The sequence below is a fragment of the Macrobrachium rosenbergii genome, chromosome 32 (genome assembly GCF_040412425.1).
Source record: "Macrobrachium rosenbergii isolate ZJJX-2024 chromosome 32, ASM4041242v1, whole genome shotgun sequence".
In the NCBI taxonomy this organism is placed as follows: domain Eukaryota; kingdom Metazoa; phylum Arthropoda; class Malacostraca; order Decapoda; family Palaemonidae; genus Macrobrachium; species Macrobrachium rosenbergii.
Window position 1 is genome coordinate 1125259 of NC_089772.1, and position 18743 is coordinate 1144001.

At 43.3% G+C, this 18743-nt stretch overlaps 1 protein-coding gene across 1 annotated transcript in view; it reads left to right on the forward strand.

The window, feature by feature from the left end:
- The window catches only part of LOC136855607 (anillin-like), a 212793-nt gene that overhangs the window by 62373 nt on the left and 131677 nt on the right, over positions 1 to 18743 (forward strand). The window contains exon 3 of the mRNA XM_067132701.1: positions 6328 to 6497. Within this exon, the coding sequence (XP_066988802.1) occupies positions 6328 to 6497 (170 nt within the window). The remainder of the gene's footprint in view (positions 1 to 6327; positions 6498 to 18743) is intronic.

Sequence of the window (18743 nt, forward strand, 5' to 3'; positions counted from 1 at the left end):
AGCAGATAAGCTCGTTCTGTGTTTGCCAGTTCTCGAGTAAGCGTTGGGTGTTGCAGCAGCTTTTGTTCATTGGTTTCGGTTGAATAACTAGATTTCGGTGAAGTATTATCGCTTATTTTGAGTAGCCTTCAAGCTTTGAGGATCAGTACAAAACATCGGCCCTTTACATTAGGAATTACTTACAGTGAAGCTGGAAATGGCTGTTAAACTCGTGAACAAGGTGGTTAGGCAGTAACTACCGTCTGTTAGGCGGAACAAGGTGGTTAGTAAGTAACTACCGTCTGTCAGGCGGGAGGCCCGCCTGCCCAGTTGTAAACATTCCAATTTGCTTTCAACCGTCATGCTGTGCAGACATGTTTTCAGAGCTCTCTGCCTGATTGTTGTTAAGCTGTTTTTTCCCGTTGGGATCTTTCTGTGTTGCTTTTGTGTTTGTTATTATTTAATATACAAACCTTCAATTTTGATAGTCTTGCGTTAGGTTGTCTTCCCCCAGCGTGTGGTATCTTGGGGTTGGCGGCCAGGGGCGTAATAAGTTCACTTCCCTGTCGTTTGAACCTCACGCCTTCTGCCCCTGGTACAAGGGCGTGACTGTATTCCTATTCTGTCTTGCTGAGTGTTGCTCCTCACCGCCTGCGCTGTGGGCAAGTTTGCTGGGAGGAAACTTGTCGAAGGGGGGTTGTCGGAAGGTTATTTGCCTCCCGTGGCACCCTTGATGACCACCCCTTTGTTCTCGTTTCTCTCTCCCAGCAGGCCTCCCCTTCTTTCTGACTGTCTCTCCTTTACGAGCGAGCGAAGATTGGCTGGGTGGGTGTTCTAGCGACCTCTTCTCAGGGGCCTCCTCTCGCTTCATAGGGCAATCCCCCTCAGAGCAAGAGAAGTCTTCCTCTACTAATCAACTTTACTTTTTTCTTCAGGTTGACAGCAAGCATCATAGGGCACAGCAGTAGAGATGGCTGGGTATCTCACTGTGTTGGATATCCTGGCCCTGAGGAGTTTCACTGGCACTCATACAGTGGTTACTCCAACAACGACCATGGTTACCTGACAGCACTCCTGTATGCTGTGTCACTGCCTCCTGTCGTACCTGTGGTCCCGTCTGCTCCTTCTGTGCCTTTTGTCTGATTGCTCCTGTTGCCCTGGCGGCAGTCTCTGGGCCTCTCCTGCTGTGTCTCCTGCCCAGCTGCCTTTATTGTTCCTGCTGCCGCTTTGACATTCCTGTAGCTCTCACTTCCTGCCTCAGCTGCCCTGGTCACTCTTTTTGCTACTCCTGGTGTTCCTGTCGCCCAGGCAGCATCTGTTGTTCTTCTTGCCTTAGCTGCCGTGACAATTCCTCTACTTCCTGCCCACCCTCCTGTAGATGATGTCAGAGAGGAGATCGAGGAAGAAATCCTGCGAGATGTCATTTTCTTCAACTTTATCTTTAATTTCGTCTTCTGCTGCCTTCTTCCCTGATTCTTCTGAAGCTGGTCTGGTGGCGGAGAGACTTCTCACAGTCCCAGTTGGCTGAAAAGAGGAGGGCTGCATCCCCGCCCTGCAGTGTTGGAAGCTCCCTTGACTTCTGAACGTCCTGTTTCTTCCGAGCACCTGAAATCGTCTCAGAACTCATTGGCTCCTTCTTGTGCTGCTGCGTCAGGGCACCCGTCTTCTCTAGAACATCACAGAGCGCCCATCTTCGCCTGTCCACTCTTTGATTCATGGATCGCTAACTGAGATGAAGCGCCCAGTGGTGCCCGATTTTCAGTTGGCACCAGAGTATCACCATGCTTGTGTTGCCGACGCTTTGACTCCTTTGGCTGTTATTGTTCCCCGAGCAGTTGGGCATTCTTCTGTGTCTCAAACTTCTGCACCTCAGACTTTACCCTCTTTTAGCAAGCAAGTGGCCTCCATGGTAGACCCGATTCAGAGCAAGCTCGACAGTATTTTGAGCTCCTTGAAGAAGGTTCCGTCAACCCCCCAACCTACGGACTTGGCTTTGTTTCCTGTATCCTCGGACGAGAAAAAGAAGTTATTGCTCAAGACGCTCGTCCTTCAGCCTATGCATCGATGCTGAGGTATCTTCTTGCTACCTTCCCAAATTGCTTTTCGCCTGCAGCTCCTTCTTCGCCCGCGTTAACTTTTCTTGGGGAGTCACAGTCTTCCGAGTCTTCCAGACTACCCAAGTTAGTGCTTTCTTCTTCTGCCAAGAAAGCCTTTGGTGTTATTGAGGGATGGCTAGCGGAGAAGAGGGAACAAGGTAGAGCCATTTTCAGCTTCCCTTCTTCTAGATTGTTTAAGAGGAGACAGCTCTCTTATGCCACAGGGGAAGCTCCTTCTCTAGGAGTTTCTGCCTCCTCCCAGGGGAACTTCTCCGGGTTGATCGATTCCTCTCGTAGATCTGCCTTTGCTTCAGTGAAGATTATGTTCAGTTCGACGGAGCGCTCACACCTTAAAAACTTGTTTAAGGTGTTCGAAGTGTTGAGTTTTCTCGATTGGGCAGTGGGCTCTCTTGCCTGTAAGATTAAGGACTGCTCTACTATTCCTGAAGATAGTGCCTCCGACTTGCTGGGGGTCCTCTCATGTATCGATAAAGGAATTGGGGACAGTTCCCAGGAATTAGCTTCCCTTTACGCAATGGAAGTTCTAAAGAAGAGAGAACTGTGGTGTTCCAACACCTCTAGGGGAGTGACTCCCTCCCAGAAGTTGGCCCTTCTGTTTTCCCCTCTGGATCATCATCACCTGTTCCCGCAGGCTACGGTTCCGGAGATTTATTCAGATCTTCAGAAGAAGAATACGCAAGGTCTTCTTGCCCAATCCTCTGGGCGTCCTAAGGAGGTGCCTGCTCATACCTCTAGGACAGTTTCCCCGCTGCAGACTTGGTCCTTTCATGGCTGCAGGCAAAGATCCCGTTTGTCCAGCAGATTCATCTCGAGAGCCATTAAAAAATCCTCATCCCATTCTGCCTCTCGCAAATGAGAATTTCGCCCTCCGAATTTACGTAGGAGCCAAGCTCCTTCTCTTCTGGGAGAAGTGGGGAGAGAGAGAGAGAGAGAGGGGAGGAGGGGGCAGAGCCCTGGATTGTCAAAGTTCTGAGGGAAGGCTATTCTATCCCCTTCAAAGAAAAGCCACCTTTGAGCAGCTCTCCAGTAATATTGTCAGCGTACTCCAAAGGCTCGAAGAAGTCTTTGGCCCTCTCAAAAGAAGTGCCATCCCTCTCAAGAAGGGAATAATAGAATTACAGTAGTAGAGAATGTGGGCTCTGCGGGGTTCTACAATCGTCTTTTTGTGGTACCCAAAGCTTCAGGGGGCTGGAGGCCCGTCCTGGACATCAGCGCATTGAATGTCTTCGTTCAGAGGACAAAGTTCAAGAAGGAGGCAAGTCAAACCGTCGTGTCATTCATTCGCCAGGGAGACTGGATGACATTTATAGACATGCAGGGTGCGTACTTCCATGTCCCAATACATTGGGAATCAAGGAAGTTTCAGAGGTTCATGTTTGGGAACAGTGTTCCAGTTCCGCGCTCTATGTTTCAGGTTATCGATGGCGCCTCAAGTGCTTCCCAGAGTGCTTGCTCCCATAGCAAAATGGCTCCATGTGATGGGAATCAAAATTTCCCTTTACTTCGGGCCCAGTCAAAAGAGAAATGTTCGGAGGACCTTCAAAAGACTCGTCTCTTAGCCCAGGAGCTGGGATTGATGATCAGCGTTCAGAAGTCTCAGTGGATTCCGTCACAACGGATTCTTTATTTAGGGATGAAAATAGACTCTCAGAGTTTTCAGGTTTTTCCCTTACCAAAGAGAATACAGTCTTGCCTCAAGATAGTGCACAGATTTCTCCTTCTGGACCAGTGCTCTGCCAACGAATGGATGAGTCTTCTCAGGACTTTATCGTCCTTAGAACAATTTTACTCCTGGGAAGACTTCATATGAGACCACTCCAATTCTTCTTAAGAATCAGTTGGAACAGGAAAAAATACCCAGACACTCTCGTGTTCCAAGTAACTCCAGAGGTAAAAGAGGATATGCGTTGGTGGAGCTTAGAAGGAAGGTTGTCGCAAGGGAAATCTCTCCTTCCATTGAACCCCAACCTAGACTTCTTCTCAGGCACATTGAACATAGGTTGGGGAGCTCTGTTGGGAGACCAGGAAATTTCAGGGACCTGGTCTCCAGAACAAAGAAATCGGCACATAAATATCAAGGAGTTGAAGGCAGTTCATCTGGGGTTAAAATTTTTCAAAGAAGTAGTGTACAACAAGCAATCACAGTGCACTCCGACAGTACGACTGCCCTGGCACATATTAAAAACCAAGGGGGACACACTTTCTCCTTTTATGAGATGGCAAAGGATCTGCTTTGGGCAGAGCAATTTCAAGCCAAGCTTCTTACTCACTTCATTCAGAGGAAGCTCAATGTTCTGGCAGACGAGCTAAGTCACCGAAGACAGGAGTTACCCATGGAGTGGACTGTGGATCCTCATGTTTGCTCGGATCTTTGGAAGATGTGGGGACTCCGGTCATGGACCTGTTTGTGACTTCCAGAAACCATTGTCTCCCTGTTTTGCTCATCAGTTCCGGATCCTTTAGCGTGGGCAACCGTTGCCATGCTTCAGGACTGGTCAGACAGTCACCTTTATGCATTTCCCCCTTCAGCATGATAAGACAAGTGATCAAATATTCCAAACTCACCAGAATCTGTCAATGATCCTAGTGGCCCCCTTTTGGCCAGTGAAGGAATGGTTCCCGGATGTTCTCGACCTCGCAGACTTTCCGAGGTTGCTACCTCAAAAACCTCATCTGTTAAAACAACCCCATTTCTGTCCTCAGATAGAGTATACCAGGCTAAGTGGACAATTTTCAGAGAATGGTGCAGGAAGTGCAGAGTGTCGTCTTCTCAGACATCTGTAGCTGAAATAGCAGACTTTCTACTATATCTTAGGACCGACAGGAACCTGTCATCCTCGACAAACAAGGGTTATATGGCCATGTTAAGCTCTGTTTTCAGACACAGGGGAGTGGACCTTTCCTCTAATCAGGATGTATCTGGTCTAATTAGATCGTTTGACACTACGAGACAGAAAGAGGTAGCAGTAGTGCCATGGAACCTGGACGTGGTCCGTAAATGGTTGTCTGGTCCCCAGTTTGAGCCTATGCATTCGATTTCTCTGAGAGATCTAACTTGAAAGACCCTCTTTCTAGTTGCTTTAGCGACCATAAAGCCAATCAGTGAGGTCCATGCAATAGACAAAAGAGTGGGTTTTTCCCAAGAAAATGCTGTCTGTTCCTTCTCTTTAGGATTTGTAGCCAAGAACAAGTCCAGCTCCAATCCATGGTCCTTGTTCCTTTGCAATTAAAAGCTTGTCTGAGATTGTAGGCCCAAATGAGGAAGAGAGAGTATTGTGTCCTGTGAGAGCTCTAAGATTTTATCTGCACAGAACAAAGAAGATTCGTGGTCCTTCAAACGCCGTATGGTGTTCTTTTAAAATCCCTCTTGGCCACTTTCAAAAATGCCCTGGCATTCTTCCTTAGAGACCTCATCTCAGGAGCCCATTCTTCTGTTGAAGATGAGTTTTTTTTCCATTGCGTAAAGTGAGAGCTCATGAAATCAGGGCTGTAGCTGGGCAACGGTTTTAACTTCTTATGGTATTATGTGACATTTATTTCATTGTTGTTTTTTCTGCACTGCACCCTGGGCAGGGGCAACATTGTTACCTTTGTCAGCAGTTGGAATCATCCTTGCTACAAGGTACCCACTAATATAGTAGGTGAGCCTCAGCTATACCACTGCACCACTATACGATAAGCAGCTCCCTTATCAGGTAAGAAAACAACTGGCATTTTTTAATGCTAGCAATCCCTTCTATTCTCAAATTCATTACCATTATTAATGTTTTGGGGTAGATTTGTTCATGTATCCCACCTCCTGTCAATTTGGGAATCAGCAATGTAATTGGTTGGTAAGTTACTTATATTAAAATGACATTTTATGATAAAATAAAGTTTTATATATACTTACCAAGTAATTACATGATTGAAACCCCTCCTCCTCTCCTCACATGAACATTATGGCACAAACAAATTGAATACCTTTGCTAGTTGTTCCTCTCTTAACCTCAAAAGTGGGCGGGGTTAGTCACCTAGCCAAACAAAATAGCGCGACCCGTGAATTTCAACATTTTTAGCTGCTGTTTAATAAAAACTATAGCAATGTAATTACTTGGTAAGTATATATAAAACTTTATTTTGTAATAAAAATGTAATTTTTCATTAGAAATGGAAAATAATACAAGAAATGTAGTGTGTTAGCTATTGCTATTTATATAAAAAATAATAGTAATTTATTTTCATGAAATAGAGGAAACTCAGCCACCACCTGGTCCTTTAAGGTCTAGTAATAGTGATCTTAAAGGCCATCAAGATTTCAGCCCAAAGAAGATAGCAGCCCCACTGGTTAAGGAGAAATTGTGTTCCCCATCAAAGTCTGAAGGAAACACTTCGCCCTCTCGACTTCGTTTGAATGCCTTGGTGAGAAGAACACAGGAGCTGAATAATTGGGAGGATGACTATTCTTACCATTCCACTAGTCAAAGACTTCAGGTAGAAGTAGATGGTAGCAAAAGACTTTCGTCCCCTTCTCACGAAAAGCATGTTGAGACTGACATATTGCATGCAGCTAACACAGAAATTGTAAATGGCTCACAGGGTCCCAAAGCAGAGGAAGGCTCTCTGAACCCTTCTGTGCTTAGTGTTCCCAGTCTAGAGTCTGCTATTGAAAGTACAAAGCCTAGCTATTACTTTGGTGAAGGGCCCTCAGTTGCTGGTATTAGCAATGATTGTAGACCCCTGAGTACTACTAACACTGGAACACCTCCTTACCTTCATTTTCCACCTTCTTCTTCTGCTTCTGCTTCCATCTCTTCATCCTCTTGCCATTCATTCAAGCCTCCTTCCAAAAATGAAGAGCCCAGAAAGAGACTACCCGAGTCCAGAGCAAGGTGCCATGTTTCACCAACGAAGACACTTGACTGGGACGAGAGCATGATAAGATCACTGGTAAGTGTATGTACTGTAGTTTCTATATAATGATTTGTTAGGTAGGCAAAGACATTGTTGAACATTGCATGGCAATGCTTTTTGAGGCCTTAACATTTGAGCAATACTGAGTGCATGCAATCCTTTCATGTGAACTAATTGGTATTTATCTACTAGTCAGTGCCATGTCTTACTTTCATATGAGAACTTTTTAAATTCCAGGAAGCAGTGAATGGTGGCATACAGGAAGAACTTGTGAGTAAAGAAATTCAATTGGACCCATCAATTCATTGCATTTGTATTACCTATAATTTTTAACAAACCAGGAGTGTGTTCAGATTTTTAAAAGAATCTTACCTCTTTATTATTTCCCGCGTCAGGCGGGAGGATGGTAGTGTGAGGAAAAAAAATGGGATCGTTTAGTTTGAACCGTCTATTCACCCATCCCTTTTGGGTGGTTTGAACGTACTGTATGTAGTTTTCCTTTTAGCTTTTTCTGTCATCAGCCTGCGAGGACGCATTGGAAAAGAGTTTGCGAGATTTTGTTGACGATTAGATTGTCTTCTAAATTTGGTTTGATTTTCTTGTTTTTATTATATAGGATGTCATCCATAGAGGAGAAAGAAGTCTTTTTGTGCCTAAGGTAAGAGGTGCAATACCTGCCTCTATCCTTCAGTTTACAACAGTCACAACAAAGTGTTACTTGTAAGAACAAGGATTGTTCTTTTAATGATCACTGTGATCAGTGTATTGGTTGGTCAGATGAAATGATGAATGCTTATTTAAAGTATAAGCAGAGGCGAGAAGCAGACAAGAATAGGAAAGGAGAAAAAAGATTCTTCAAACTCTAGGACAGGAAGTGAGGGTTAGGAGTAAGAGTTTCTCATCTTTTCACAACCTTTCAGGCAGCAGTTCTTCCCATTCTCCCTCTTGTCCTGGTAATGCTTCTTCAAAAATTTTCTTCTCTCAAAGCTCCCTGTATTGTTCAGGATTTGAGGTTTGGAAAATTAGAAGCCAATGTAGCTAGTCTTAGGGCTATGTTTGAAAAGTGTATGGAGGTAACCTCCTTGACACTTGCTGTTTTACCAGCCCAATTTATTCAGCCTTTTTTGGGTTTCCCCCTTGCGGCAGAGGAAGAGCCAAAGCCCTTCCTCCCTGTTAGCCATACCTAGCCACCCCCTGTTGGAGGTACAGTGAAGCGGGGTTTGTCTGGGAGTGGAAGCAGTTTATCCCTATTGTCTTCTTCCTCTGGCCAACCTGGTGCTTGTCATGTACAGGTTGGCACTGTCACCAAAAGATAAGCACAGCAAGATCAAGCTAAGTTTGCATAGGCAGGAGGTAGATATGCTAGGTAAGGATAAGTGCACTTACTCGATATTAATTTTCAATTTTAAAATTGAATTTTGAATTCTTACATTCAGAACTAATATTTACATGTACATTTCATGCCCGCAACGAACTTACCAGCATTGAATCCTAAACATCCAATGCAAACAAAAATGCTGCTTATATATGTATTGTCATGCCCCATTTCTTTCCTCTTTATAAGGGCATGATATCTAAGGTAATGTGTCCGGGGTAGTGGCGTGATAATTATTGTAAATAGGAACAAGTGATTCCTTAAAACAGTTAACTAAATTCCAAAAAAAACTTAAGGGGGAAATGATTAATTCTTCCCGTTTTTCCTTTGTTTCGCACTTATTATCTTAGTTTCCACTCCATAGTTTCTACTGGTTCGAGACTTTGAATATTGGATTGAGAGACTTAACGCATTTGATTAAGGGGACTAATGTTCTGAGAGTCAGTCACGCACTCTCACTTCTTCTCTTTGTGTCTTTCGGTTTCTTTTCTGCTTCCCCTCACTTTGGAACTGTTCTCTCTCTCTTTCCACTCTTATCAACTCTGCTTAGACTCTGTCCTTCTCTGTGTGTTTCTCCTTATATCTCCTATTTCCCCTTGCGTCAACCGTGACATCATATTCTGGGCAGGTACTGTGTTTCTGAGGCATCTCCACTTGCTTCATTCCAACTCTTGGAGGTGTGTTTTAAGGAATTTCTGTTGGTTACTGGGTATTGGCTCCTTGTAGGACATCTTTAGGTCTCTGGCATTGATGGCATTTGATTGGCCAATTCAACTAGGCCTGACCTGTGGGAGTGGCTTGCTTCTCTGGACTCTCCTTTTAAGGGGGTGAGGGGTTGTCTTCCCACGTTGTGCTTCCCAGCTGTCCCCTCGCAGGACCCTTTGGTTTCTGCCAGATGTGACTTCCCTTAGCACCTTTTTAGTACTTGTATGTTCTTGAAGTTGCAGTTGGCGACTTGTTTTGATAGGAGGAGAGATTTATGTGAGTTTATGGGCCCGTCTACAGACCCAATGGAAATAGGATATTTCCACTTCGAAAAAATGTGTTTTCTCTGTTCTCTCGACACATATGCATACACATAATACATCCACATATCTACACCTATAAATACATGTATATGAGGAACTTACGCCCCAAAACAATAGGCAATAAGCCAGTCGGTCTCTATGAAATTAGACCGCTGTTGCTTGTTTTCGGTTGTTTAAAGTTAAAACAACCCAATCCTACACAGCGCGAGGGGGACAACAGAGCTCCCTCCAACACCAAGCCAATCCTTCTTGAAGCAATGCATGGACTGGCCTATTAAGCACATGTATGGAGGAGGGAGGGTACCATTAGTTCTGCAAGTAAGTATTCAAAAATTTTAATTTTAAAATTGAAAATTCATTTGTTTCATACTAACCCGCAGAACTAATATTTGCATGATTCCCAACATTGAAAATTGGATGGTGGGATGCATTTAACCCTTAAACGCCGACTGGACGTATCGTACGCCGACTAAAATTGTCTGTCGGGTGCCGAGTGGACGTACGGTACATCGACTACAAAAAGTTTTTTAAACATTCGCGGAAAAATAGTTATAGGCCTAGTTTACGAAAGATTTTAAATCACACGCCTTGTGGGATGCTGGAGTTCACGGATCACGCTGTTGATTTGTTTACAAGAATTACTGAGACGGTTAATGCGCCGAATTTCTCTCTTCTGCGCTCACTGAGCATCAGCGGCATCTCTGAAATTCTTTCGTCACTTTGTCGTAATTTTTGCACCGTTTTATATTAGTCAGTTACATAAAGTTTTATATATGAAAATAATGCTCAATTTCATGTAAATTGCAACAAACAACAACCCATGGTTATAGCTTTTATAAGTTTTGAAATATTTTTATATAAATCATGATAAGTGCCAAAATTTCAACCTTCGGTCAACTTTGACTCTACCGAAATGGTCGAAAAACGCAATTGTAAGCTAAAACACTTACATTCAAGTAATATTCAATCATTTACCTTCATTTTGAAACAAACTGGAAGTCTTTAGCACAATATTTTGATTTATGGTGAATTTTTGAAAAAAACTTTTTCCTTACGTCCGCGCGGTAACTCAGCCGAAAATCTCAGAAATTCTGTCAGCCGTTACATAAAGTTTTATATATGAAAATGTGCACAATTTCATGTAAAATACAACATAAAACAACCCATGGTTGTAGCTTTTATCAGTTTGGAAATATTTTCATATAAATCTCGATAAATAGAAAAAATTCTACTTTCGGTCAACTTTAACTCGATCAAAATGGTTGAAAACTGCAATTGTAAGCTAAAACACTTACAGTCTAGTAATATTCAATCAATTAGCTTCATTTGCAACAAGCGGGAAGTCTCTAGCACAATATTTCAATTTATGGTGAATTTGATTTTTGAAAAAATTTTTACGTCCAGTTCAATTCATGCATCATTTCGTGATAATATTTTCTGTGTTGCTTTGATCGTTTTACAATTTGTTATATACCAAAATCATTGCAATTTAGAGTACAATACAAAGAAAAAAATAACTTTTTAGCTGTAACCATTTTGCTCTGTGTGATTTGTATACAATTATATATGAAATTTTTTAGTGCTGTCATATATTTCAATATTTATATATGATAATGATATTTTTTTCATTTCTGATGGTTGCATACTAAACTTCAGGCAATGACAAAGAAAAGGAGACAAAAATGAACTCTTAATCTTAAAAACTAAAGCGTGCTGTGATTTTTGAAAAAAACTTTTTTCTGCTGCCAGCGCTAACTCCCGAACAAGTTCTGGCATCGACAGACACTTTTGTAAATAGAGGCTCCAGCGTTAGAGGGTTAATATCATTAAGAATCTATCTCTGGAGAAAGTTGTCAGTGCGGCGCAGTGGAGGTGTAACTCCGTATTTGCCTCACTATCTGCGAGATGTGGAAGTTCTATATGAATTGTGCAGAGCTCTTTTGTCCCTCATTACGCAGGGGAACTCATATCCTGAACAGTTAGGGTAGTTTTACTCTAACCTTTCCTATTTAGTTAGGAAATTGTTGAGTTTTGGGGAGTGTGAAGGTACTTATGCTGTATTAGGTAAGGGCCTTCATTCTTTTACCATCGTTGCTCTGCTGGTCTAGGCACAAGGCCTTATGTCCCACTTGCATCAGAGTGGGAGTGGTATTCCTAGCAAGGAGCCTCCAGCATCGTTCAGAGGCCTTGCTACCTAATGAATTAGTCCTCACTTGGCGGCAGTACCAGCAGATGGATGATGATTATTAGGGAAGTAGCCTCTTATTCCTGGTGGAATTTATGGTTTTCTTGGGGATTATTTATTTTGTCCTCGCACCTTTCCCACCTCCTTAGTTTAATGTTGGAATAGCTATCATAATAGAGAGGTAAGGCTCATTTCACAAGATAGAAATTTTATAATAAAATTTATTTTTTTAAATACTTACCTCTATTATGTATCACCTCCCTACTCATGTGGACAGAAGAAAAACTGAATCGAAAACTATAGACGCTCAAACGACCTGAAAAGGGTGGGTGAATGGATAGTTCAAACTAAATGATCCTCCTCTTTTTTTTATGCATTATCATCCCTCCGCCAGACGCGGGAAATACAGCTACCATAATAGAGAGGTAAGTATTTAACAAATACTTTCTGTTTTTGCTGATCTTACAGTATGTTTGGCATTGCATCACTCAATATCCAGCATTGTTAGGTACTCTTGGTCTGAGCATCTGAGGCTGTTAACCCTTAACATTAACATTTGTATGTTTGGTTTACCCCTTATGCATGTTTTTGTTTGATGAGTTCTCTCTGTTATATATTTTGTTCACTGCCTGAATTTCCATGTGGTCTAAATCCTCATCTGTGGCTTTGCTGATCTTGACAACTTTCTTGCTGGTGCCCAAATCATTTTGACATATTTTACAACTGAACACCACTTCTCTTCCTCATCTGTAATATTATCATCTGACTCTCCAGCCATGAAGTTAAGTATTTTGTTGTCCACCTCTTCAGAATCTCTTAATTGCTTTTTGAGTAATCATATGTGCTAGGTAGGGTGTGCCTTTGCTGTACATGTAAGATTTTTACATGTACAGTGCTCAATATAGTACTTGTATTTATCAGTATTCCAGGTCTCTCACCAATCAACTTAACAGTGACCGAATCTTGCTGTTTTCAACAGATCATCCTATTTCTGATGGCCTTGAAACTTGACAGTCTTTCAATAAACATGAATTTTGTTATCCCTCTAATTAACATTCTTCATTCCATACCCATTCTTATCTTTCAGTAGATGCCCAAAGTAGCTATTGCCTGTAGCCTTTAGTAATTTTCTGTTAGTCATACCTGTGCTTGCAGTAAAGTGGTTACTGTGCTTGAAGGAATTGGTTTTATGATATGTATGGTGAAAATTTAGCATTGCTTCAACTCATATGGTTGTTATATAGCTTAATTATATAATCCAAAGTGCAAGATGCTTTGAGTTTTTAATAGCATTTGGTGCAGAAGCAGGCTTATGAGAGCTATTCTACAGTTCCCATTTGAAGAGTTAAGGATTATCATGGACAAAAGTGGGTATGATGCAGAAATGTCCAGATTGAAAATACTGTAATTGAAGTGCAGTGTTTGCCAGTACAATCCGGCCTCTATAATCCATCACCTTTGGGACCAGGCCACTGCCAGACCACAGAAAATGCCAGATGACAGAATTCATCCCTAAAAAAACCCCAATTAAATGAATTATGGTAAGGTGTGATTTCACCATTATCAGATGATGCGTTTGCCTCCCCCAAAATGTTTTGTAGCCTGCACAATATTGTTTCTTCAGTCACAGCTGCAACTGTAAATTTAGTGGCATGCCTTCATAACACTTTACTCTCCATTGCGTGAAGGTGAATAAAGATTAATTTTACTTTTATTTTGCGGAAGTCATTATTGGAAATTAGTACATTTTAACAAGTCAAAAACTGTAGCACAACTCTTAATAAACTTGTGTTAGTTATTGTAACTGACATTGGGCAAACAATAGTTTCTTGATTTGATTGTTTATGTCAGTACTTGCTGTTGTTTATGCCAGTGCCTTGCACACAGTAGTAAGTGGTTATTAATTTTAAGAAATAGTAATGAGTTATTAGACAAGTCACAAAGGCTTGTAAGCCTGATTTAATGTATGAAGATTTGCATTTAACCTAATGAGCTTTTTTGTTTCTAAGCCTATTTATTAGTTAAGCTAACTCAGATATAATATACATTATCAGTGGCATCTACCAAAAATACATCTTTCACTGTATGATATGTACTGTCTATGAAATTATGTTTTTGGACAAAATTATAACGATTATATAATATATGAATATATATGCAGATTATGGTTCTTTTGTATGCTTCATAGTTTTTAGTTTGACAGAATGTTTTCGTTGAAATAAACTGTACCTTTGCAATTATAGAGCAAGCTTTAGTTCCAAAATCCAAAAAAAAGTCCAAAAACTGAAATGTGGTGCCACCCTCAAGAACAAATGGTGGCTGATTCAAAAAGGTCCCAGATCATGGGAGTTGCCAGACCACGCAGTACTGGATTTAAGGGGTCGGACTGTACTAGGTTCAATCTTGTATCAAGCAGGATTTCAGTTTTTGCCATTCTCAGGGACTAACTTGAATGCTCGGCCATCTTCCTTTGTGTACTGTACACAATTTCAGTTGAATGTATCAAGTGTTCAGGCTAGGAGTACTTCAGCATTAGTGAACTGCTGTTTGATGTTGGGGCAGAAATAAAAATCACTGAATATTTTTTTACTGTACTGTAATGAGGATGAGGAAACTGATGATGAATGTGAATTCTTTGTTTCCTGGCTTGGTAATTATACTGTGAAGTATACAGCACCTGTTCTTGTTGTGTGGTATCTCCCAACATTTGTTAAGCATAATTATTTTTGTACAAAGGCAAGCTATTACTCTACTTCATTCCTTTTCATTCAGTTGACAGATACCACTCTAAAATATAGTGCTACACTACAGTGGTGACCTATTCTATGGGGTAAGATAATGCAGCTCTTACCATTCTCTCTCTCTCTCTCTCTCTCTCTCTCTCTCTCTCTCTCTCTCTCTCTCTCTCTCTCTCTCTCTCTCTCTCTCTCTTCATTCTGAGGTGTTTTGTAGATAGAGGAATGTTACTTTAATTGCATATCCAAGCAGTTTACATGAGAATATCTGCACATTCAGCACTCGGGAGAGACACTATAATAACACTCCCTTATTGGCTACATCAGCCATTGTTAGTCATTCCTGTGTGTCGTCAGCCTGAGCACATCTATCATAGGAAGATACTTTGCTCATTAATGCTGATTTTTATTTCTTGCTGTATATATATATATATATGTGTGTGTGTGTGTATACAGGCAGTCCTCGGTTACTGGCAATCAGTTTTACAGCGCTTGTCTAGCGTGGCGATAACCAGATTTTACGTAAGCTGATAACCGGTTATTGGCACCGATTCCTCTTATCGGCGCTGATCACTGGTTATCGGCGCTCCGATAACCTCTTTCAGATCAGTGCTATTATCGCCAATTTTTTGGTTAGCGGCGATTTTGGATATCGTCACACCGTCAGGAACGGAACCCCACCAGTTATGATAACCGGGGACTGCCTGTATGTATGTATATTTAGGCAGTGCCACAAAGGAAAGAGAAACAGTGGAGTATTGCAAGGCCATTCAACTTATAGTCCTATACTTAGAAGACTGGAGAAATATAAAAATAAGTTAACAATGAAAGCTCTTATAAATGACAGATGGGGATTACAAAGGAAAAATATGTATCTGGAATCCAACACAATTGAAGAATTACACCTGTTCCAAAACAGGATTAATATTTAAGAGGTTTTACAAAGGATTAGGCTCAATGGCTCAGAAGCAGGGACAGGACAGTTAAAATATTATACATGGAAGGTGACTGACCAAAAAATGTTATGAAAGTACAACTCAGTAATCCTCATTATAGTAAACAATAACAATTTGTACAGGGTGAACATTTCTGAGTCCAGTCCCGTGTCAGCCGGTGAAATTCCATTACAGCACGAATTTCTAGGTATAACCTTGCTAGATATACCAGAGAAAAAGAGCTTTCAGGAAAGCTGGGGTTACTACCCCCAGTCGGCGTCTTCTAGGAAGGCGTCGGTATAAGAAGGGGTGAGTGAATTACCACTACCACGGAAACCTACTCGAAAGATCTCTCCTATCAAAATCCCCGGAACAGAGCGGTGAGCCGTTACAGCCCCCACACCAAACACCCCACCAGGGACGGCGACACCAGCGCCACCTACCTCATTCCATTTTCTAGCACGTGAAATCGCTGTTTCTTTTGTGTGCTCTTTCATTATTTTGGATTTTTCTGCTTTCTCACGATGGCGTCGAGCAGCTTTACCATTTCAAGTTAAGTACCATCTTCTTGTGGGGTTTTGTTCTATTTTTGGCTGTTATGGTCTCGTATTTTCATAAATATTGAGATCTTATTATGTCGCCACGGCGTCCCCAGCCAGCCATGTCGACTCATGGCGTCTCCTTCTGTTCTTTTCAGTTGGGTCGTCTCCTCCGTGCGTTATAGATATGTTTTGCCCCCTTGGTTCCCTTCCTGGTGGTTCCTTGCGTGGCTCCCCCATATGAATTACGATCATTGGCCTACTGGCCTTTGTGGGAGTGATGCCCGTCTAGGTAACCCCCAGGTTGGGTTCCTATTGTTTTTGGTCTTACTAGGCTAATTAATTTTGATTGAAGATGGTGCTCTCTTGTAGTTTTATTTTTATTTTTATTGTTTTTATTATTTTATTGAGTGGTTTACCTCGGGTGCTGGCGGCAGCCTCAGATCTAACCGCTTCCCCGTGGTAGGCTACGCTCTCTGTTGAGCACATTTTAGTTTTTATGAGTGATGGTTATCTTGTGGAGTAGGCTTGTTGGTTTCCTTCCCTTTGCCCTGGGTGGGGAGTTCAGGTTGAGGGAGTTTTGTTGCTGTTTTCCTCCGGGATCGTTTTTCGGTGGGCAGAGTGAGCCCCTTAGTTCTCTTCCTCCATTTGGGGGGAATCGAGTTCTTGGGATGTGTTTCCTCTGGGCTAGTCGCCCCCTTGCCCGCCATTCTCGATCCCTGCTGGTTCTCGGCACAAAATTTCTCTCCTGTTGCTTCCTCCTCCTTTGCCCTCCTCGTCTAGCCTATACTAAGGTTAGGTCCATATTAAACTTCGCCTAGGTAGGAGTCGGAGCTTCGGGTTGGTTGCTTCCAGTCATATTACCCTCCAAGATTCATGGTCTGGGAGGTATGGTGCAGTTGGCGGGTGAGCTTCTCCCCGTCTCCTGTTCCTTCCTGGTAGCCTACTCCTCCTCCTTCCCTCCCCCTCCTCCTCTCAGCCTTGCTCTACTCGTGCGGGTGGCGCTAGATGGCGTTTTCTCCGAGTTCGGGACTTCTCTTGTTGGTTGAGGGGATTCGCTCCCTCCCATATTGTCCCTAGCATCGCTGTATTGGGGTTGGTGGTTTGTTTACTCGAACGCGTTCGAGTCACTGTTCGTCTCCCCGTCGGATTACGTTGATACGGTATATATATTGCTTCAGCCTATGTTATGAACATATGAGCATTTTACCCGTCTCGTTCCTCCGGCGGGGAAGTAAGGGCGGAAGGTTTTTTCATTATAGGGGAACGGATCCCTCCGTCCTCTTGAGTTCTTACCATCACTTGTTACTGTTTTTATTTTTAGATAAGTCTGTTATCTACAGGAGTACTCTCCTTTATTCATTATATATAAATACGTGAGTCCGGTCCTATACCAGGGGTCTCCGCCGTTATTTTACTGGCAGCCCTTATGGTTAGTTCCTGGTCTCTCTTTCCTTCATTCCCGGAGTACTCCGGGTCTGAAATCTACCTTCCACTCTGTGTAATTTAGAGCTTATTGGCCCAGTTTATGTTAGGGAGTTCTTCTCCGCCGGAGTATTCCGGTTGCAGTTGAGTTTCCGGCCTCGCCAGCTTTAGTTTGCTTAGGGTGGGAGGTTCATGTACTTTCTTCTGCTTACAGACTGTTAGCTGTGAGGAGCCGGGTGCACCGCCTCCCTCCAACAACCTTACGGTCACGTAGTTTGCCGGACCACGCTGGTTGTGCGGTCCGCCTGGATGACCTGATTGTTTGGCACCCTGATGGTTGTGAGGTTTGCTTTTGCTCTCTGCACAACTGTCCAGGATGAGTTGGTAAGTGACAGTCTTTACATTACTCCTGCTTTATGCTCCTCATATTGTATATTATACATTGTTTATGAGGTTCCCGGAATGGTTTTTAGTCCTTAGCTAATTGTTGGTTTTCTTACAGGCGGACCAAACTTCCAAGAAGTCTGCCTTGGAGATCCCTCCGGGCCTGGGTGGCTGGGTTTGGAAGGAACGTTCCGTCGGGGAAGCCCTACGTCCTCGGCGCTAGGTTGAGGACTTGCTCTACCCAGGCGCCCGGGTGGCGGCCGCAGTGCCTGAAGATCTGGCCACCCCTATCATCCAGCAAATCCGGGATGAGACCCAGCCACCCCAAGCGGATATCCTCTCGCTGAGGTCTCGGAGGATGTTGCGCCATTAATCTCAACCTGGAACCGATGAATATAGAGCAGGACCAGGTGGTAAGTGGTGAGTAAGTGAGGTTGTTGGGCGGGCCCCCTTATTTGACTCCCCTGCTTCATCCATTTCTTCTTTTGCAGGCTTTGTGAAGTCTTCCTCCTTGGGTGATAGAGCTCCATCTGCTATCCCCAAGTTGAAGTTGAAGACTTCATGGAAGGCGAAGGGCTACAAGTCCTCGACTTCCAAGAAGGCATTGCCCTTCCCCGTCGAAGGCTAAGGTCTCAGGACCTGTAGCCTCCGAGAGCAAGTCTGGTTCCTCCAGCAAAGCGCGCCGAGTAAGGGCTGCAAACCAAGCCCTCCTCGCCAACCTGCTTTCGATGCAGAGGCCTTTGCCAATCAGCTTTATAAGCGTTTCACGGAGGACCTGGATTCGAGTTTGTGCGAAATCTCTGAGAAGTTGGCCAGTCATGATAACATACTGGCGGGAATGGCTCACCCACCCCCAGCGAACCACAGTATGTTATCCCGACACTGCGGACCTCCCGCCGTTCGATGTCGGTAACCCTTGGCGATTAAGCTCTCCGGGCCATCAACATGATGGCAAGCTGACACTTGATGGTCTTGGCACGAGGCGGTTGGAGGTGGAGTTCTTCCCCGATCTCCTGCCCCCTTACCCAGGCCGTGAGGCTCACGGAGGAAGCTTGGATTCGGTCAGACAAGGTTCCTAGGGAGACTGTCATCGTCCCTAGGGACCAAGCTCAATCGGCTCTCCTGCGCACTCTGGCGGAGTGGCAGGC